This window comes from Meles meles, chromosome 2, assembly GCF_922984935.1.
Source record: "Meles meles chromosome 2, mMelMel3.1 paternal haplotype, whole genome shotgun sequence".
Classification (NCBI taxonomy): Eukaryota; Metazoa; Chordata; class Mammalia; order Carnivora; family Mustelidae; genus Meles; species Meles meles.
This window is the reverse complement of record NC_060067.1, coordinates 139847558-139867962: the sequence shown is the minus strand read 5'-3', so window position 1 is coordinate 139867962 and position 20405 is coordinate 139847558. Positions and strand designations below refer to the sequence as shown.

Below are 20405 nucleotides of genomic sequence, written 5' to 3'. Positions count from 1 at the left end.
TGTTATGCTCCACAAATAAGTGAGACCATATGATACTTGACTCTCTCTGCTTGACTTTTTTGTTATTATTTTTTAGAAGACAATTTATTTAATCTGATTAAAGAGAGCTACAAAACCTTTGCAAACTAGCTTATACTTAATGGTGAAATATGAAGGTACTCTACCCACTTGCCCCCATCACTGCCCTGCCCATATTGGAAACAAAGCAAGGATGCCTTTTCTCATCACTTCTTCAACATCCTACAGGAAATCATAGTGCAGTAAGAAAATTTAAAAAAAAGGCCATATATATTGTACAGGTATTTTACCTATTTTGTTGAATTTATTCCTAGGTATTATTATTTTTTAAATTATTATTTTAATTTCTCTTTCTGTGGCTTCATTATTAGCATAGAGAAATGCATTGGATTTCTGTACATTGATTTTTGCATTCTGCAAACTTGCTGAATTCATTTATTAGTCCTAGTAGTTTTTTAGTAGAGTCTTTAGACTTTTCTATACATAAATTATCACGTCATTTGCAAATAGTAAAAATTTTACTTCTTCTTTACCAATTTGGATGCCTTCTTTCCTAGTAGGAAATCCTACTAGGATTTCCAGTACTATGTTGAATAAAAGTGGTGAGAGTAGACATCTTTGTCTTATTCCTGACCATAGGGGAAAAGTTCTCTGTTTTTAACATCGATTATGATGTTAGCTGTGAAAACTATAAAACATTGATGAAAGAAATTGAAGACAACATGAACAAATGGAAAGATATTCCATGTTCATTGATTAGAGGAACAAATATTAAAAGCTCTGTACTACCCAAAGCAATATATGTGTGTAATGCAATCTTTATCAAAATACCAACAGGATATTTCACAGAAATAGAACAAACAATCCTAAAATTTGTATGGAACCAAAAAAGACCCCAAATAGCCAAAATGATCTTAAGAAAGAAAAACGAAGTTGGAGGTATCACAATTTCAGATTTTTAGTTATATTGCAAAGCTTTAGTAATCAAAACAGCATGGTACTGGCACAAAAATAGAATAGATCAACAGAACAGAATTGAAAGCCAAGGCATAAACCATGATTTTATAATCAATTATTCTTTCACAAAGGAAAATGACTATGCAACAAGAAAAAGTCTCTTTAACAAATGGTGTTGGGAAAACTAGACAGCTACATGCAAAAGAACGAAACTGGATCACTTCCTGAAACCATACACAAAAGTAAACTCAGAATGGTTTAAACACCTAAATGTGAGACCTAAAACCAAAAAAATTCCAAGAGCAGAGGCAGTAATTTCTCTGACATCAGCTGTAATAGTATCTTTTTAGATATGTCTCCTGAGATAAGGGAAACAAAAGCAAAAATAAATTATTGGGACTACATCAATAGCTTCTTCATAGCAAAAATGAAATGAGAGCTTCTTCATAGCAAAGGAAAGATCAAACAAAACTAAAAGACAGTGTACTGAATGGAAGGAGATATTTGCAAATGATGTGTCCAATAAAGGTTAGTATCTAAAATATATAAGGACCATATACAAGGCAACACCAGAAGAACAAATAACCCAGTTAAAGAAGTGGGCAGAAGACATGAACAGACACTTCTCCAAAGAACATGTCTAGATGACCAAGACACACATGAAAAGATACTTAGCATCACTCATCATAAGGAAAATACAAATCAAAACCGTATGAGATATCACATCACACCTGTCAGAATTGCTAAAATCAGCAACACAAGAAACAAGTGTTGGTCAGGATGTGGAGAAAAAGGAACCCTCATGCAATGTTGGTGGTGAGGCAAACTGGTGCAGTCATTGTGGAAGAGAGTATGAAGGTTCCTTAAAAAATTAAAACTAGAACTACCCTATGATCCAGAAATCAGCATATTGGTTATTTACCCTAAAGAATACAAAACACTAATTCAAAGGGACATATGCACCCCTTATATTTATTTCAGCATTGTTTACAATAGCCAAATTATGGAAAGAGACCAAGTGTCCATCAATAGATGAATGGTTAAAGGAGATGTGGTATTTGAATATCATTTAGCCATAAAAAAGAATGAAATTTTATTATTTGCAACAACATGGTTGGATCTAGAGAATATAATGCTAAGCAAAATAAATCAGTCAGAGAAAGACAAATACAATGTGGTTTCATTCATATTTGGAATTTTAGAAACAAAATAAATGAACACAGGGAAAAAAAAGAGAGAGAAATGAAAAAATAGACTCTTAACTATAGAGGACAAAATGAGGATTACCAGTGATATGGTGGGTGAAGAGACTGGTGAAATAGGTAAAGGGATTAAGTGTACATTTATCTTGATGAACACTGAGTAATATATGGAATTGTTAAATCACCATATTGTACACCTGAAACTAATATAACACTGTATGTTAACTACACCAGAATCAAAATATATTTTTTGAAAATTTATTTATTTGAGAGAGAGAGAGAGAATGCATGAGTGGGAGGAGGGGTAGAGATAGAGAAAGAGGGGAAGCAGACACTGCACTGAGTGGGGAGGCCATCATGGGCTAAATCTCAGGACCCTGAGATCATGACTTGAACCCAAATTAAGTGAGATGCTTAACTGACAGAGTCACCCAGGCACCCCATAAAATCAAAATATTTTTTAAAAAGGCATGTATAATGGAAGAGAAGAAACAAAACAGTCTTGACAAAAGTTAAAGGAGACTATACACACACACACACACACACACACACACACACCATTTTCACAGCTGAAAAAATAAAAGATGTCAATTCTTCCCAAGTTGATCTGTGGATTTAACAGAATCCCAATCACAATCCCAGCAGCATTTTATGTAGATTTGAACAATTTGATTCTAAAATACCCATGGAAATGCAAAGAACCTAGAACAACTGAAACAGATTTGAAAAAAAAAATAGTAGAATAATGCTAACTGATTTTAAGAATTGTTGTGAAGCCACGATATAATAATGTGCTACTGATCAGTGCTCTAGAAAAATCGATCAATGGAATAGAAAAGGGAGTCTGGCAATAGAGCTGCATATACATAGACAAATAGCTTTTGACAAAGTTGTGGAGCAATTCCATGGAGAAATAATAGTTTTTCCAAGAAATGGCATTATAAAAGCTGGATGTTCACATGAAAAAAAATTATGCTTGAACTATAGCTCACACCTTACACAAAAATTAACCCAAAATTGATCATAGCCCTAAATAGAAATGTAATTGTATAAAATATCTGGAAGAAAATATAGGAGAAATTCTGCATGACTTTGGGTTAGTAAAATAATTTTTAGATATGACAGTAAAAGTATAATTTGTAAAGTAGAAATAAATTGGGCTTTGTCAAAATTGAAAACTTTTAATCTGTGAAAAACACTGTTAAAAGAATGAGAAGACAAGTCACAGAATTAGAGAAAATAATCATAAATCACATTTCTCATGAAGTCCTCTTATTCAAAATATATAAAGGACAATAAGAATAAAAACTGAATTAAAAAATAGATAAACATTATAAGCAGACATATTCTCAGTGAAGTTATGGTAAATAAGCATATGAAAAACTACTAATATCATTATACATGAAGAGATACAAAGTAAAACTGCAATGAGATCCTACTACAATATGTTGTCACTGGAATGCAAAATTGTACAGCCATTTTGGAGAAACAGTTTGGCAGATTCTTACAAAGTTAAACATATTATTACCATATAACCTGGCAATCCCACTCCTCGATAATTATCTAAAAGAAATAGAAACTTATCTTCACACAAAAAAACCCGAGTTTTCATAGAAGCCTATTTTGAAATTGGTAAAGATTGGAAACAACCCAGATGTCCTTCAAACTGAATGAATAAACAAATTGTGGTACATTCATACAACAGACTGCTATTCAGCAATAAAAAAGATAGAACTACTGACTCAAGCAAAATTTGGATAAGTATTAATACATTCTATTAAGTGAGAGAAGCTATATTTGTAAGATTCCATAGTTTTTGATTCTATTTATATGACTATCTAGAAAAGGTAGAACTAGAGGAATGGAAAACAGAGGAATATTTGGCCCAATTTGAGGGTTTGGGGATGTAGCTGACTATAAATGGGAACTGAGGAGGGATTTTTGGATGATTAAGTTCTTCTATAAGCAAAGGTAGTACTGGATACATGACTCAATACTTGTACAACTGTATACCATAAAGAAAATATTCTGTTACTCATAAATGTAAATTTAACAAGATCAACTATAATGTACAGGGAATCCAACAAAGAATAAAGATTGTAGCAAACAAATCTAAATTACAAATGAATCTTATAATCATAGTAAAGCGGCTTGGGAGAAAGGACATGTCCTAACTTTGGTAAATAGCATTTAACTGGATATTGTAGAGCTAAAGATGAAAAGAACCCAAACAATGTCCTGTTTTCAGCAAAATTGTTTCTCACAGGGCTGTGGCTTAGCACGTTTTAAACTGTGTGTATACTAGTGTTGAACAAATAAGCATGTTTTAGATAATGATAGTCATGATTTTTACTGTGTGAGAAGTTATAAATAATAGAAGAGGATAAAATTTTGGTGCAGGGTTAGATTGAAGTTATCAGTGTGGAGATAGATAATAGCCAGAGAGAGATAGAGAGAGAGAGAGAGAAAGAAAGAAAGGTAAGTAGTAGATAGATGAATAGATAGGTGGGTAGGTAGGTAGAACTAAACATATACATATGTACAGAAACAAATATAGATGTGTGCAGAAATATGGGTATTTTTATACACTTCATTTCTCTGTCATCACAAAGAGCTTATAAACAGTGATTCCACTGTAGAAATGAACACACCCAGCATTCATATCTCAGTTTTTAAATATTATTATTCAACTAAGAGAATCAGGGCTCCTTGGAGAAGTGGTTAATTCCAGAGCTGGGACAGGAAAAAGTACAGTAGACCATTTAACACATTAGCCTACGTTATACCTACTGTAACAATTAGTTCCTACATTACCATTTAGTGAAATGGTCTTTTTCTTATGTATAATACTAATTTGGACTAATTTGAATGCTTCAGAGATGGAAATGGTTTTAGAAAATGTTATTTAACTTATTTAGCAAAGGGAAATAAATATTAAAAAATACCTCTTCTCATAATCATATGGTTATATATAACTTATCTGCCAACAAAGCCAAGAAACAGGTGAATCAGTCTCCCTCTCAAATATTATGTTTCATCCCCTAAATTATAAAATTACCACCATCCTACTATTCACAATATCTGGGATGAATCAAAATAAGAACTGGAGGGGTGTGAGATCTTGAAGAGTTTCTGGTGGACTTTATGTTGTGATAGGTTCAATTGTGAACTTGGTTGCACACAAAAAATCCTCATTTCAAAGCCAATAATTTGCCTATCTTGAGCATTCATAAATATGACCTTTTTTTTGCTTTGAAGGGACTACTGTACTCACTATGAATATTTACTTTTTTATATACCAGCTACATGATTAAACATACAGCAGTCAGTAAAACAGGTGATGAAAAGTACACAGAGGGTGTATGTACCTCCAGGTACCAATGTCTAGATCTTGCAGCACATTTGTCTGTTTTCTTATTTATTCTTTAAAACACAGACATTTTGAGACTGACAGCTAAATGACAGCCTAGAAGAATGTATATATATATATTCAACATCTCTGAAGAATTGAATAATAATTCAAGAAGATTACTGTTGTAGTGATGACATCAACACAAGAATCATCCAACTAGAAAATATAATGGTTCATATATTTTTTAAACCATTACTAATACACATTACTTAGAACAATGTGTCTATTGGGGTTAGAGCGTCTTTTATTTTAACTTGAAACAATATTTCTACAATGCTTCCACTTCTGCCTTATTTAAAAATAATATAACACAAATGTTACAATCAAGAAATAGGATGACAAGGGTGCCTGGGTGGCTCAGTGGGTTAAGCCTCTGCCTTCAGCTCAGATCATGATCTCACAGTCCTGGGATCGAGCCCTGCATCAGGCTGTCTGTGCAAGGAGCCTGCTCCCCAGCCCCCCCACAACCTGCCTCTCTGCCCACTTGTGATCCCTCTCTGTGTCAAATAAATACATAAAATCTTTTTTTAAAAAAGAAATAGGATGATAAAATACATCAAGACATCCTGTTGCAGGAAAAAATTGGAAGGAATTCAAACACTTGGAAGCTAAAGACCACCCTGATTAAGAATGTCTGGATCAATCAGGAAATCAAAGTAGAACTTAAACAATTCATAGAAACCAATAAGAATGAAGACACTTTGGTCCAAAACCTATGGGATATGGCAAAGGTGGTCCTAAGGGCAAAATACATAGCCATCCAAGCCTCACTGGAAGGGGAGATGAACCATGGGAGACTATGGACTCTGAAAAACAACCAGAGGGTTTTGAAGGGGCGGGGGGGGGGGCGGGTGGGAGGTTGAGGAACCAGGTGGTGGGTAATAGGGAGGGCACGTACTGCATGGAGCACTGGGTGTGATGCCAAAACAATGAACACTGTTATGCTGTAAATAAATAAAATAAATAAAATTTTAAAAAAATTGAAAAATCCAGAACACCAGTTCTCTTACACCTTAAAGAACTGGAGAGTCAATAACAAATTAAGCCAACCCCACATACAAGAAGGGAAATAATCAAGATTAGAGCAGAGATCAATGAGATAGAAACTAGAGATACAGTAGAACACATCAATAAAACTAGAAGCTGTTTTTTTGAATAAGATCGATGAACCACTGGCCAAACTAATCCAAAAGAAAAGAGAGAGGACCCAAATTAATAAAATTATGAATGAAAAGGGAGAGATCATGACTAACACCAAGGAAATAGAAACAATCTACAGAAATTATCATCAATAGTTATATGCCAGTAAGTTAAGCAACCTAGACAAAATGGATGCATTCCTAGAAACCTATAAACTTCCAAGACTGAAACAGGAAGAAATTGACAACCTGAGTAGACCAGTATCTAGTAATGAGATTGAAGCAGTGATCAAAACCTCCCAAGAAGACAAGAGCCTAGCACGTGACAGAGTCCCTGGAGAATTTTACCAAACATTCAAAGAAAAAAAATAATACCTATTCTCCTGAAGCTGTTTCAAAAAATAGAAACAGAAGGAAAACTTCCATACACTTTTTATGAAGCCAGCATTACCCTGATCCCCAAATGAGGCAAAGACCCCACCAAAAAGGAAGATTTCAAACCAATATCCTTGATGAATATGGATGCCAAGATTCTCAACAAGATCCTAGCTAATAGGATCCAACAGTACATTAAGAAGATTATCCACCCATGACTAGGTGGGATTTATTCCTGGGATGCAAGGGTGATTGAATTTTCACAAATCCATCAATGTGATAGAACAAATCAATAAAGGAAGAGAGAAGAACCACATGGTACTCTCAATTGATGCAGAAAAGTATTTGACAAGATACAGCATCCATTTCTGATTAAAACTCTTCAAAGTATAGGAGTAGAGGGAGCATTCCTCAAACTCATAAAATCTATCTATGAAAACCCCACAGTGAATATCATTCTCAATGGGGAAAAACTGACAGCCTTCCCACTGAGATCAGGAACATGACAGGGATGACCACTCTCACCACTTTTGTTCAACATAGCACTATGTTGAATCATATCAGTCAATGGCAATCAGACAATAAAAAGAAATAAAAGGTATTCAAATTCGCAAAGAAGATGTCAGACTCTCTCTTCACAGATGACATGATACTTTATATGGAAAACCCAAAAGACTCCACCCCCAAAATACTAGAACTCATACAGCAATTCAGTAATGTGACAGGATAAAAATCATTGCACAGAAATCAGTTGCTTTCTTACACACTAGCAATGAAAATATAGAAAGGGAAATTAGAGAATCGATTCCATTTACTATAGAACCAAGAAGCGTAAGATACCTGGGAATAAACATAACCAAAGAGGTAAAGGATATGTACTCGAGGAACTACAGAACACTCATGAAAGAAATTGAAGACACAAAAAGATGGAGGAACATTCCATGCTCATGGATCAAAAGAATAAACATTGTTAAAGTGTCTATACTACCTAGAAGCATCTATACTTTCAATGCCACCCCAATCAAAATTCCACCAGCATTTTTCAAAGAGCTGGAACAAAAAATCCTAAAATTTCTATGGAACCAGAAAAGACTAAATTGCTAAGGAAATGTTGAAAAAGAAAAAGCTGACAACATCACATTGCCTGATTTCAAGCTTTACTACAAAGCTGTGATCACCAAGACAGCATGGTACTGGCACAAAAACAGACACATAGACCAATGGAACAGAGTAGAGAGTCCAGATATGGGCCTGCAAATCTATGGTCAAATAATCTTTGACAAAGCAGGAAAAATAACCAGTGGAAAAAAAGAGTGTCTTCAATAAATGGTGCTGGGAAAATTGGACAGTTATGTGTAAAAGAATGAAATTTGACCATTCTCTTACACCATACAGAAAGATAAACTCAAAATGGGTAAAAGACCTCAATGTGAGGCAGGAATCTATCAAATTTCTAGAGGAGAACATAGGCAGTAGCCTCTTTGACATTGGCCACAGCACCTTCTTTCAAGACATGTCTCCAAAGGCAAGGGAAACAAAAGCAAAAATGAATTTTGGGGACTTCATCAAAATAAAAAGTTTCTGTACAGCAAAGGAAACAGTCAAAGAAAATAAAGAGGCAACCCACGGAATGGGAGAAGATATTCACAAATGACACTACAGACAAAGGGCTGATATCCAAGATCTATAAAAAGAACTCCTCAAACTCAACATGCACAAAACACATAATCATGTCAAAAAATGGGCAGAAGATATGAACAGACACTTCTCCAAAGAGGACATACAAATGGTTAACTGACACATGAAAAAATGTTCATCATCATTAGCCATCAGGGAGATTCAAATCAAAACCACATTGAGATACCACCTTACACCAGTTAGAATGGCCAAAATCAACAAGACAGTAAATAACAGGTGTTGGAGAGGATGGGGAGAAAGGAGAAACCTCTTCCACTCTTGGTGGGTATGCAAGTTGGTGCAGCCACTTTGGTAAACAGCGTGGAGATTCCTTAAGAATTTAAAAATAGAGCTAACCTATGACCCTGAAATTGCACTACTGGGTATTTACCCCATAGATACAGATGTAGTGAAAAGAAGGGCCAGATGTACCCCAATGTTCAAGGCAGCAATGGCCACAGTCGCCAAACTGTGGAAAGAATCAAGATGCCCTTCAATGGACAAATGGATAAAGAAGATATGGTCCATATATACAATGGAGTATTATGCCTCCATCAGAAAGCATGAATACCCAACTTTTGTATCAACACGGATGGGACTAGAGGAGATTATGCTGAGTGAAATACATCAAGCAGAGAGAGTTAAGTATCATATGGTTTCACTTACTTGTGGAGCATAAGGAATAACATGGAGGACGTTGGGAGATGGGAAGGAGAAGTGAGTGGGGAGAAATTGGAGGGGGGAGACAAACCATGAGAGACTGTGGACTCAAACAAACTGGGGGTTTTGGAGGGGAGGGGGTTACGGGGTTGGGTGAGCCTGGTGGTGGGTATTAAGGAGGGCATGTATTTCATGGAGCACTGGGTGTGGTACATAAATAATGAACTTTGGAACACTGAAAAAAAATAAAATAAAAAAAAGACATCCTGTTGCTTTATTATAAATTGCCTCAAAATAAAGAGGAAAAATCCATCCAAAGCAGTCTCTGAGTGAGATTGATTCCCATTATTCCATAATAATACATGAAACACATCTTATGTACAAATAGCCTGTAATTATTTTTATGTTTCATACTTAATACTTATCATACTGTTAGCATTTTTTTTCTGCTTCCTTCTAGCATAATTTCCAGAATGTCTTAAGGACCTAAATATAAGGGTAATGTAGAAAGAATACATTCATAATTATGTATTGTGATAAGATTGGATATTGGCGAAGAAAATGGGTCTTAAGAGGCAATTTTTTTAAAATGCCTAAATGAGAAAAGCATGTCCACAAATTATAAGCAGAGTTTTTTTCCCCCCAAGATTTTAATTATTTATTTGACAGAGAAGGCACAAGCAGGTGGAGCAGCAGAGGGAGAGGAGGAAGCAGGCTCCCCAGTGAGCAGGGAACCCAATGCAGGACTGGATCCCAGGACCCCGAGATCATGACCCAAGCCAAGGCAGATGTTTAAGTAACTGAGCCACACAGGCACTTCTATAAGCAGAATTTTAAGAATCTTTGGAAACGATTCAAAAGAGACTGAGTCAGGGAGATTGATAGCATGAACTCTGAAATACTTTCTAAAAAATTGTGCAGTCCATTCTTTTTTTGATGACCCAAGCTAGGCTTTTCCTGATTAGAAGGGGTTTCTGCTGATAGAAGAAATCTATGGTAGATAGAGGTCTGGGGTGTTGGTCTGGGAGGTGGTAATACAAAAGGAAAAATCAGTAAGTAATGCCCTCTAAATAGTGTCTTTCTATTTGCTTTCTCCATTCCACCTAGTCCCGGAAATAATTGACTCATTAAAATAACTATGAGTCTTATTGCTCAAACATAATTTCTTAAGACTTTAATCTTGTGATTTAGCAAAAGAATAATTTTAAAAAGTGATTTGTGATAATCTGATGACTTTTTTCCTGCGCTGTTTGTTAAATGGGTTGATGAATTAGAAAAAATAAAAATATAGTTAGTCATTTTTTTCTGTTGTGGCTTTTACAGCTTATAATAAACTTGAAGAGGGTTTGGGTTTAATCTAATGTTTATTTAAGTGAATGTATGGTATTAGTGTTAATAGTAGAAATATAATGTCAAAATAATTTTCTGAGTAACTTTAAATCATCTGGACACTCCGTAATTTAAGTGAAGTCAACAGATCTGTAGAGGAAAAGGTGGTATATCTTCCACAGACCCTATGTTCTGTATTCTGTAAGCACTTTTGAAAATGGAAATGATTCTACAAATTTAAGTATTATTGTTATTCTTGCTATTATGATGAGTGCTCTAAGAATTTGTAAACCTGGACCAAAATCTTTCTCACAATCTCCTCTTTAATGTTTTTACTTCCTACTTCATGACTGTTTAATTCCAGAATAATGATAGTTACTATACAGCAGTGGAATACAGATTTCAATAATGCGGAGGTTTTAACAATCATATTCACTGTTGTATTCTTAGTACCTAGAATTGAGTGCAGAGACAGAAGTAGGGAGACCAGGTAGGAAGCTATGTCGTAAAGTTGATAAGTGAGATAATAATGCTTGGACCAGGGTAGTTGTAGTGGACCTGGTGAGAGGTGGTCAGATAATGAATACATTGTGAATGTAGAGCCAAAAGATTTTGATAAATGAACTGTTTTTAAGGTATGAGAGAGGAGTCAGAGATAACTTCATTTTTAAACAAAATTTTAATGTATTTATTTATTTTGGCCCGAGCTGTTAAGATAATGTAGTTTCACTCACTGAGTAGACACCTGGTTATATGACTCTGAGATTGAAGCACAGATGCTGGGTTGAGATACAACTGCAAGGAAGACTGTGTATACATTGCATTTAACATTATATTGGATAAAATAACAAAAGCAGTGGCTATGAATAGGAAAGAGGAAAGTTTCAAGAATTGAAGCCTGGAACATTCTTGGCAAAGGAGACTGAGTCAGGAAACACTCACATATAAGATGAAGAATGAGACCAGGGCAAGGGATTCAGGCACATGGAGGTCACCGTTTATGTTCATAGGACATTTTAAGTGAGGTGGATTTGGGTGAAAACTGAGTTAAAATAGATTCAGAGTATTGGAAGAGAGGAATGGTATATAATGAATGTAATGCACTTCTGAGCAATTTTGCCATAAAAAGGAGATTGTGGTAGTAATTGGTGAGGGAGGAAGTGGGATTATGAAAATTTTAGCATGGGAGAAGCTATTTACAAATAAAGATTATGCTGAGTTTAAGAAATTCTATTTCCATTCCTGAAACTTCTGATGTTATTCAAACATTAATAAATTTTATGAATAGTTACATACATATATGTGTGCTTGTATGTGTGTATATATGTATGTGAATGATTGAGCACATATGTGTGTGTGTGTATATATGAAAACAAACTTGGCAACAAACTTAACTTCATCTCTAGAAATAGTACCTTGGGTTGCTGAAGGCTAGGGCTTTTGACTTAGAGTAGGGTTAAAGCATGGGAACTGCTACTAGATAAACACTCATCTAGCATACTTTTTTGGAGTAGTGTTTATGTTCCAAGTCTTCTTAGTGTTTTATTTGCCACTTAATTCTTAAGAGGTTCTTATAACATAGGTGCATTATCACATCCATTTCACAGATAGGAAAACTGAGATGCAGAAAGATGAAGTAAATTGTTCTGTCGTATGGATCCTGTGGATTATAAAGCTGGTTCTGGCCTTATGTTTCATTTCTATTCTGCAGTTCTATTTGCTCAGCCTTTACCTTTAAAAGCCATTATGGCTATTATAAGAGAGCTTAAAAAATTAACAGCAAGATGGGATTGGGAGGGAGACAAACCATAAATGACTCTTAATCTCACAAAACAAACTGGGGGTTGCTGGGGGGAGGTGGGATTGGGAGAGGGGGAGCGGGCTATGGACATTGGGGAGGGGAGGCGAACCATAAGAGACTATGGACTCTGAAAAACAACCTGAGGGTTTTGAAGGGTCAGGGGTGGGAGGTTGGGGGAACAGGTGGTGGGTGATGGGGAGGGCACGTTTTGCATGGAGCACTGGGTGTTGTGCAAAAAGAATGAATACTGTTACGCTGAAAAAAAATAAATAATATCAACAGATAAGCTTACTGAGAAAAAAAAAATTAACAGCATGCTCATATATCTCTTCAAGGAAAAAATACTACATTTAATGTTTCCAGTCCAATTCAACAGAGGCTTCAGTAAAAGTTGAAGCATAACCAGCATGATTCATAACTTTTGTTGAATCAAAGTGTGTAAAGTTCAGACAATGTAGTCTTGTGATAGTAGAAAGCAATCTAAAATATGAATAACCTTTTATTCATATTTGTTCAGTAAGTCATATTACAGATAAATAATCAAAGTCAGATTTCTTGGATGGAAATACTTCTCTCAGGAATACCCTTCAATAGGAAAAGCCTGCTTTAAAAATAATCTTGCATAATCAACAGCTTCTGCTCCCATGGAGGTCTTCTCAGCTTGCAGTCACTCTTGGATAGAATGCCCTGAATTTGTTTCTGATTTACTGAGGGCTCTTCCTTCATTACATATAGTTCACTGCTAAGTACCAATGCATTTACTCTATATTAGTTGGGCTAAAATGCAGACAATCATGTTGTACACACTAGATATTACCTAAATTGCTGTTGTTTGGCTTTGGCGCTCTTTGGGGAGCCATTCTAGGGATGCATTTATGAATAAAAGCATCTTTGTAAAGTTACTGCTGCTAAATTTCTGCCTCTTAATTGGGTTCCCAAAGGACCTACATTTTGCTTTGTAACATGAAGTCAGTAATTATGTAGGATAATTGAACTTAGGCATTTTTACTTTTTTTGTGTATTCGAAATGGTTTTGCAGTTAGACAGGATCCTCCTGCATGACCACTTCACTTGGAGGAAAGTATTGACCTTCTCTAATCCTCAGTATATTCATGTGGAAAACGGGAATACTTTCCTTGAAGGTTGTGAAGACTAAAAATAATATATTATAGAACCACTGAATAGAATATTTGGTGTTTCCAAAAAGAATGTTAAAACTTTAGCATGTTAAATAATACTTTTGTGAAGAGATTTGCTGTGACAGTTAAATTAGACAAAGTGTACAAAGCTCCTGATGTATAGTAGAGATTCAAATAATTTTAATAATTGTTTATCTACGTTAGGTATAATACATACTGTTAATTCAGATACGGACTATGATATCAGTGTTATATTGCTTATAAAACTCCAACAATTAATATTTTACTATCAATCAATAAATATGGTACAAATAGGAAAGTTATCAAAAAGTTTGGAAAAAGAAGAGGATTAAAGTTTACTTTGAGTCAAAAAGGAAGAAGAGTATAATCAAATAAAACAATCTGTAGTAAATAAAATGCCACTATATAAAAAGGGGATCAGTTAATGACAAAACAGGACAAAAACAGCCAACAATTTTCATTAGAAGAATCAGGCCAATATATTTGAATGAGGCAGTATATTATAGTAGATGAAAGTTCATATTATAAGGACATGGTGATAACTGGGTTTGGATCCTGGCTTTGGCAAATATATATATAATATAATTTATATATTTAATAATTAAATAAATATATTTATTATTAATATCTAAGAGTTATATAAGCACAATTAAATAATTATAAATATTATTAATAATACTCACAAATTTAATAATTTATAGATTATGTATTATATAAAATACATATTTATATTTATCTAGTATTCTACAGTGCAATTTCCTCAATGTAGGAGGGATATTATAATAACATCTTCCTGAAAGGTGATTTATATCTGACTAATTAATAAAACATGTTTGTTTTGTCATAATGATTTAATTAAATCTTGCTTTCAATAGACAGTCTTATGGTCAAGCACATAAGTAAAATATACTTATTGCATTGAAGGTAAATTTACCTTCTTAATGTAACTACCCCACTTAAACTACTTTAATAATTAGGTGTTCTCTACCTCCATAATTATAGAAAATAATTTTAAAGGATTACATATGATTATTTCTTACAGAAATGCAGCTACTTTTCTATGACTCTTGCCTCTTGCTTGACTTATACTTAAATTTTCTATATTTTGGGGGCACCTGGGTGGCTCAGTGGGTTAAGCCTTTACCTTTGGCTCAGGTCATGATCCCAGGGTCCTGGGATTGAGCCCTGCATCAGGCTCTCTGCTCAGTGGGGAGCCTGCTTCCCCCATCTCTCTGCCTTCCTCTCTGCCTACTTGTGATCTATCTCTCTGTCAAATAAATAAATAAAATCTTTAAAAATTTTTCTATATATAGTTTTTTAATTTATTATTTTTTCAGCGTAACAGTATTCAATGTTTTTGCACAACACCCAGTGCTCCATGCAATACGTGCCCTCCCTATTACCCACCACCTGGTTCCCCCAACCTCCCACCCCCGCCCCTTCAAAACCCTCAGGTTGTTTTTCAGAGTCCATAGTCTCTTATAGTTTGCCTCCCCTTCCAATTTCCCTCAACTTCCTTCTCCTCTCCATCTCCCAATGTCCTCCATGTCATTTGTTATGCTCCACAAATAAGTGAAACCATATGATAATTGACTCTGCTTGACTTATTTCACTCAGCATAATCACTTCTAGTCCCGTCCATGTTGCTACAAAAGTTGGGTATTCATCTTTCCTTTTTTTTTTTTAATTTTCTATATTTTTAATTGCTACTAATGAATTACCTCAATGGCTCTCAAAAATGCTCACATATTTTTATCAAGCATATAAGTTTAGATGTCATATATTGAATAGAAACTGCTCAGTGGAGGACCTACAAGTATATTTTTAAGCAGCAATCCAGTCAATAATCATCCACACCATAATATGGAAATTTCTGTTTTATTGCCTATGGAAGAGCTTATCTTTTGCTTGAGAACACCAGACTCAAAATGGAGATTAAACAGATTAATTTAACCTTGACTGTTGGTCTTTTTAATACCAAATTCTTTTTTTTTAAAGATTTTATTTATTTATTTGACAGACAGAGATCACAAGTAGGCAGAGAGGCAGGCAGAGAGAGAGAGGAGGAAGCAGGCTCCCCACTGAGGGGAGAGCCCGATGTGGGGCTTGATCCCAGGACTCTGGGATCATGACCCTAGCCGAAGGCAGAGGCTTTAACTCACTGAGCTACCCAGGTGCTCCTTTAATTCCAAATTCTAATCACTTAGATCATATATTTCAAAGTAATAAATAATTACCTTAAAATATGACTTTGAGGGGCGCCTGGGTGGCTCAGTGGGTTAAGCCGCTGCCTTCGGCTCAGGTCATGATCTCAGGGTCCTGGGATCGAGTCCCACATCGGGCTCTCTGCTCGGCGGCGAGCCTGCTTCCCTCTCTCTCTCTCTGCCTGCCTCTCTGTCTACTTGTGATCTCTCTCTTTGTCAAATATATATATATATATAAATATGACTTTGATTATGTAAATCTATTTTATCATCAAAATGTGCTGAGATAATACATAAAACCCAACATTTATCTCTTAAATGATAAAAAATACTTAAAATGCATATTTAAGCATGCTCAAATCCAACTCTTTAGTATCTGATATTCTTTATCAGCTCCAGAATGATAGCCAATCTTTCACTTTTTAAAAATCTTGTCATCAGAGGCGCCTGGGTGGCTCAGCGGTTTAAAGCCTCTGCCTTCGGCTCTGGTCATGATCCCAGAGCTGGAATCGAGCCCCGCATCGGGCTCTCTGCTTAACGGGGAGCCTGCTTCTTCCTCTCTCTGCCTGCCTCTCTGCCTACTTGTGGTCTCTATCTGTCAAATAAATAAATCTTTAAAAATAAAATCTTGTCATCATCATAACTTTTAATATTACCTGAAATATAACTTAAATATTTTTGAATATTTGATAAATTGGCATACACAGTATACAAGATATGATATTTCCAAATGACTACACTTGAATGAACAAAAAGGGAGAAAACAGTAGCTTTTTATGAATTAAATCATTTTACCATGCTGGTCTGAATTACTTCATGATTCATTTCTCTGTAGTGAAATGTAACTGCTGCATGATTAACAAAATAGTAATGATAAATTTCAACTGCTTATGAATCCTAGAATCTCAAGATAAAATTAAGCTTCTTAAGGCTTCTTAAGGCAACAATGACAGAAATTGGCCCCTTTTTTGATCCTTATTCATTATTTGATTTGAAAAACAAAATAAATAAAATTTTCTTGGAAATTAATACTTTTTTAAATGAGTAGATAATATTATTTGTGTGCCAAAGTTTAACCAAATAATTATGTTGTGACTTTTTTATTTAAAAAAGTTGCAGTAAAAATAAAAAGCTTCCTGAAAGCATTTTTTATTATATAGATTCAAAAAATTGTCCTCAACACAGAACACAATTACATATAATTTCCAAGACCATATGTAATGAATATCTTTTTTAAAATGTATATTTAGATAGCTCAGTGTCTATGTTAGCTCTTCAAAAGTTAGAGGACTATTAGAGTAGTTGGATTGAAATGATTCAAATAAGAAAACAAAATACTAAACTGAGTTATACACTGTTTAAATTCAACAGATAATCATTCAAAAATAAACTCTTTTCTGAAAGATCATAGATTTAAAATAAAAATTAACAATCACATTTATTTTTAGTCTGTCTCTCTCTCTCTCTCTCTTTTTTTTTTTTTTTTTTTTAAGATTTTATTTATCTGACGGGAGAGACCCACAAAGAGGCATAGCGGCAGGCAGAGGGGGAGGGAGAAGCAGGCTTCTGGCTGAGCAGGGGGCCCAATATGGGTTCAATCCAGGGACTCTGGGGTCACAATCTGAGCTGAAGGCAGATGCCCAGCTGACTAAGCCACCCAGGTGCCCTTATTTTTAGTTTTGATAGAAACACATATGGGGAAAAATCTTATAACTTTAGTGAAAATTAAGTCAGATTACTCATGAAAGTAAAGGCAGTCTAAATTGCCTTTATGGAATAATAAAATTAACATAGGTTTAGATTTAACAATATAACTGTTTAATAGTTGTATTGAACATCTATTAATTAAAAATTTAATGAAAATAAATTAAAACATTAATATTTCCTGATGAAAATGTCAAGCACCACACATGAAATTTTATAAATAAGGTCCAAATCTCTAAAGACTGGAAAAGCTTTATAGAAATAGCCATTATACTTACATAGTCTCCACAGAACATTTTGATGATGGTGGTTAACTTCAGAGTAGAACAAAGGAGTTTTAGTAAGTGACCAATTGCATAGGCTTTTTTCCTATGTAGCAAGAAAGAATTGAAGTTCCCTGTTCAGTCAGATTTTTATGTCTACTGTTCACCTCAGTTTCTCAGGAAAGAAGAAGTAGGGTCAACTCTGGATACAGCATGTCTCAAGATACAGTATTTACACTGAGCTATGAGTCATTGGTGTGCAGGTAGAATTGTTGCATAAAATAAATAGAACCCCTGGTCCTGTGTTGATTTAAGAAACATATATTAGCCAACCAATGAAAGAAGTGTTATCTTCAGAAAAGGGCTTATGGAAAGGTAAGTTGATTAAACACAAAATTAATGATTTATTTTCTGCTTTATCATTTTTAGATACTCTTTCAGGTACTCTGGCCCCTAGCTTCATGTTTCAAATTGCTAAGTTCTTGGTGCATCTATACTATTCAGTAGTATTTTTAACTACTATCTGATTATAAATAAAAAAAAATAATGTGTCTAGGTCAGAAATGAATACCCAGCAATAAACCATATATATATTCACTATCATTGGATAAACCATATATATTCACTATCATTTTCACACTTCATATGTATTTTTATTTTAATATTTAATTTTATTACATTTTAAGGAAACAATTTAAAAAATAACTTCAAATTCTAATAAATTGTTTGGATAGATCTGTCCCCGTAAGTTTCATGCATTGTTTCAGGTATCACAAAATAAATGTGTGTTACATCATTTTACTGCCATTTAGTGAACAATGCAGTGTTCATTTGGTCTATAAAAATTTTAAAAGATTTTGAAAATAAATTACAGATAAACAACTTCTGGTTGAAAGAACATAAAATTACAGTAGGTATCAGTGGATCAGCATCCATAACTACTTTGCCCAAAATCAATCTGATGTTAAAATATGGATAAAAATCATTAAACAGGGGGCACCTGGGTGGCTCAGAGGGTTAAAGCCTCTGCCTTAGGCTCAGGTCATGATCCCAGAGTCCTGGAATCGAGCCCTGCATGGGGCTCTCTGCTCGGTGGGGAGCCTGCTTCCTCCTCTCTCTCTGCCTGCCTCTCCACCTACTTGTGATCTGTCTGTCAAGTAAATAAATTTTAAAAAATCATTAAACAGGATATCTTAATATAATGTGTACACTGAGCAGAAAAATATCTGATGTCTGCAACATTTAATTTATAAGACTCTGATTAACTTAATAATATACTTGGTACCATATAACATGTAAAGAAGAATTTTGCCTGCTTTTGAAGAAGTTTTAATCTAATAAATTATTCTACATACATGTGAATATGCATGTATGTATGTATATCTGTGCCTGTGCGTGTATTTGTGTCTGAATTTGTCTTATATTTCTCTGTGTATATTTAAAGAGCATAAAGAATGAATACTGTTACGCTGAAAAAATAAATAAAATGGAAAAAAAAGAGCATATAGTAATTAATAAATAACTTTATACTTATATGTATAAGATTCAAAATTAAAAACAAAGGAAAATGAGTTTTTCAACTAAAAACATCATTTTCTTTCTTTCTAAAAAAGGTTTTATTTATTTGAGAGACAGAGAGAGGCAGTGGAATGGTCACAGGGAGAGAATTCTCAAGCAGACTCTGTGCTGTGAATGGAGCCTGACATGGGACTCAATCCCAGGAACCCCTGGGATCATGACCTGAGCAGAAATCCAGAATTGGCCACTTAACTAACTGATCCACCCAGGTTCTCCCATTTTCTTTCTTATGATTATTTTCAAAAGTTGTTTGATTTTTGGCTCTAATTATAGACTAAGTATGTTAATGTGAAATGAAAATTTTCAAAATATTTGAGGCAAACATATTTTTCTAATATTACCACATAATTGAGAAAAAAGAGATTTGGTAATATTTCCTAATTTCCTTCCAGACAATGTTACTTTATTTTTACTCATCATTACTTTATGAGTTAGCTTTTTAAAAATGGACTCAATTAATACTATGATGTCTGGGATTTGCTTTATAACACTTCAGGCAAAAAAGGTATGAGACATATTAATCCAATAGGACAAAACCTTGAAAGTTGTTGAAGAGATGGCAGTCCATTAAATAATTCTATTTTTGTTTATATTTGAAGATTTTCATAATAATTTTTTGAAGTTTGAGTTTAACTTATTTACTCATTTAAATATTATTTGACTATCTAATATATGGAAAGTAAGAAATGACAATAACCATTGAGTTTTTATTCTATATTAGGCACTGTTTCAAGCAAATTTACCCATGTAAGTGAATTTAATTCTTACAAAACATCTATGGGCTAGGTACTATTACCCATATTTTCATGAGGAGAACATTGAGGCACTCAATGCTGTAGTCAGAAAACATGCCTAAAATTAGACCCTAAGCAGTGCTTCACTGGAAATTTCAGCCTAGGTAGTCCAACATCAGAACTTAGAACCTC

At 34.4% G+C, this 20405-nt stretch overlaps 1 protein-coding gene across 1 annotated transcript in view; it reads right to left on the bottom strand.

Annotated features, from left to right (window-relative positions):
- ANXA10 (annexin A10) overlaps positions 1–18100 on the bottom strand; it is a 116914-nt gene extending 98814 nt beyond the window's left edge. Inside the window, exon 1 of the mRNA XM_045997667.1 lies at positions 17917–18100. Coding sequence (XP_045853623.1) covers positions 17917–17934 — 18 coding nt within the window. The 5' untranslated portion in view covers positions 17935–18100. The remainder of the gene's footprint in view (positions 1–17916) is intronic.
- Between the last annotated feature and the right edge of the window lie 2305 nt (positions 18101–20405).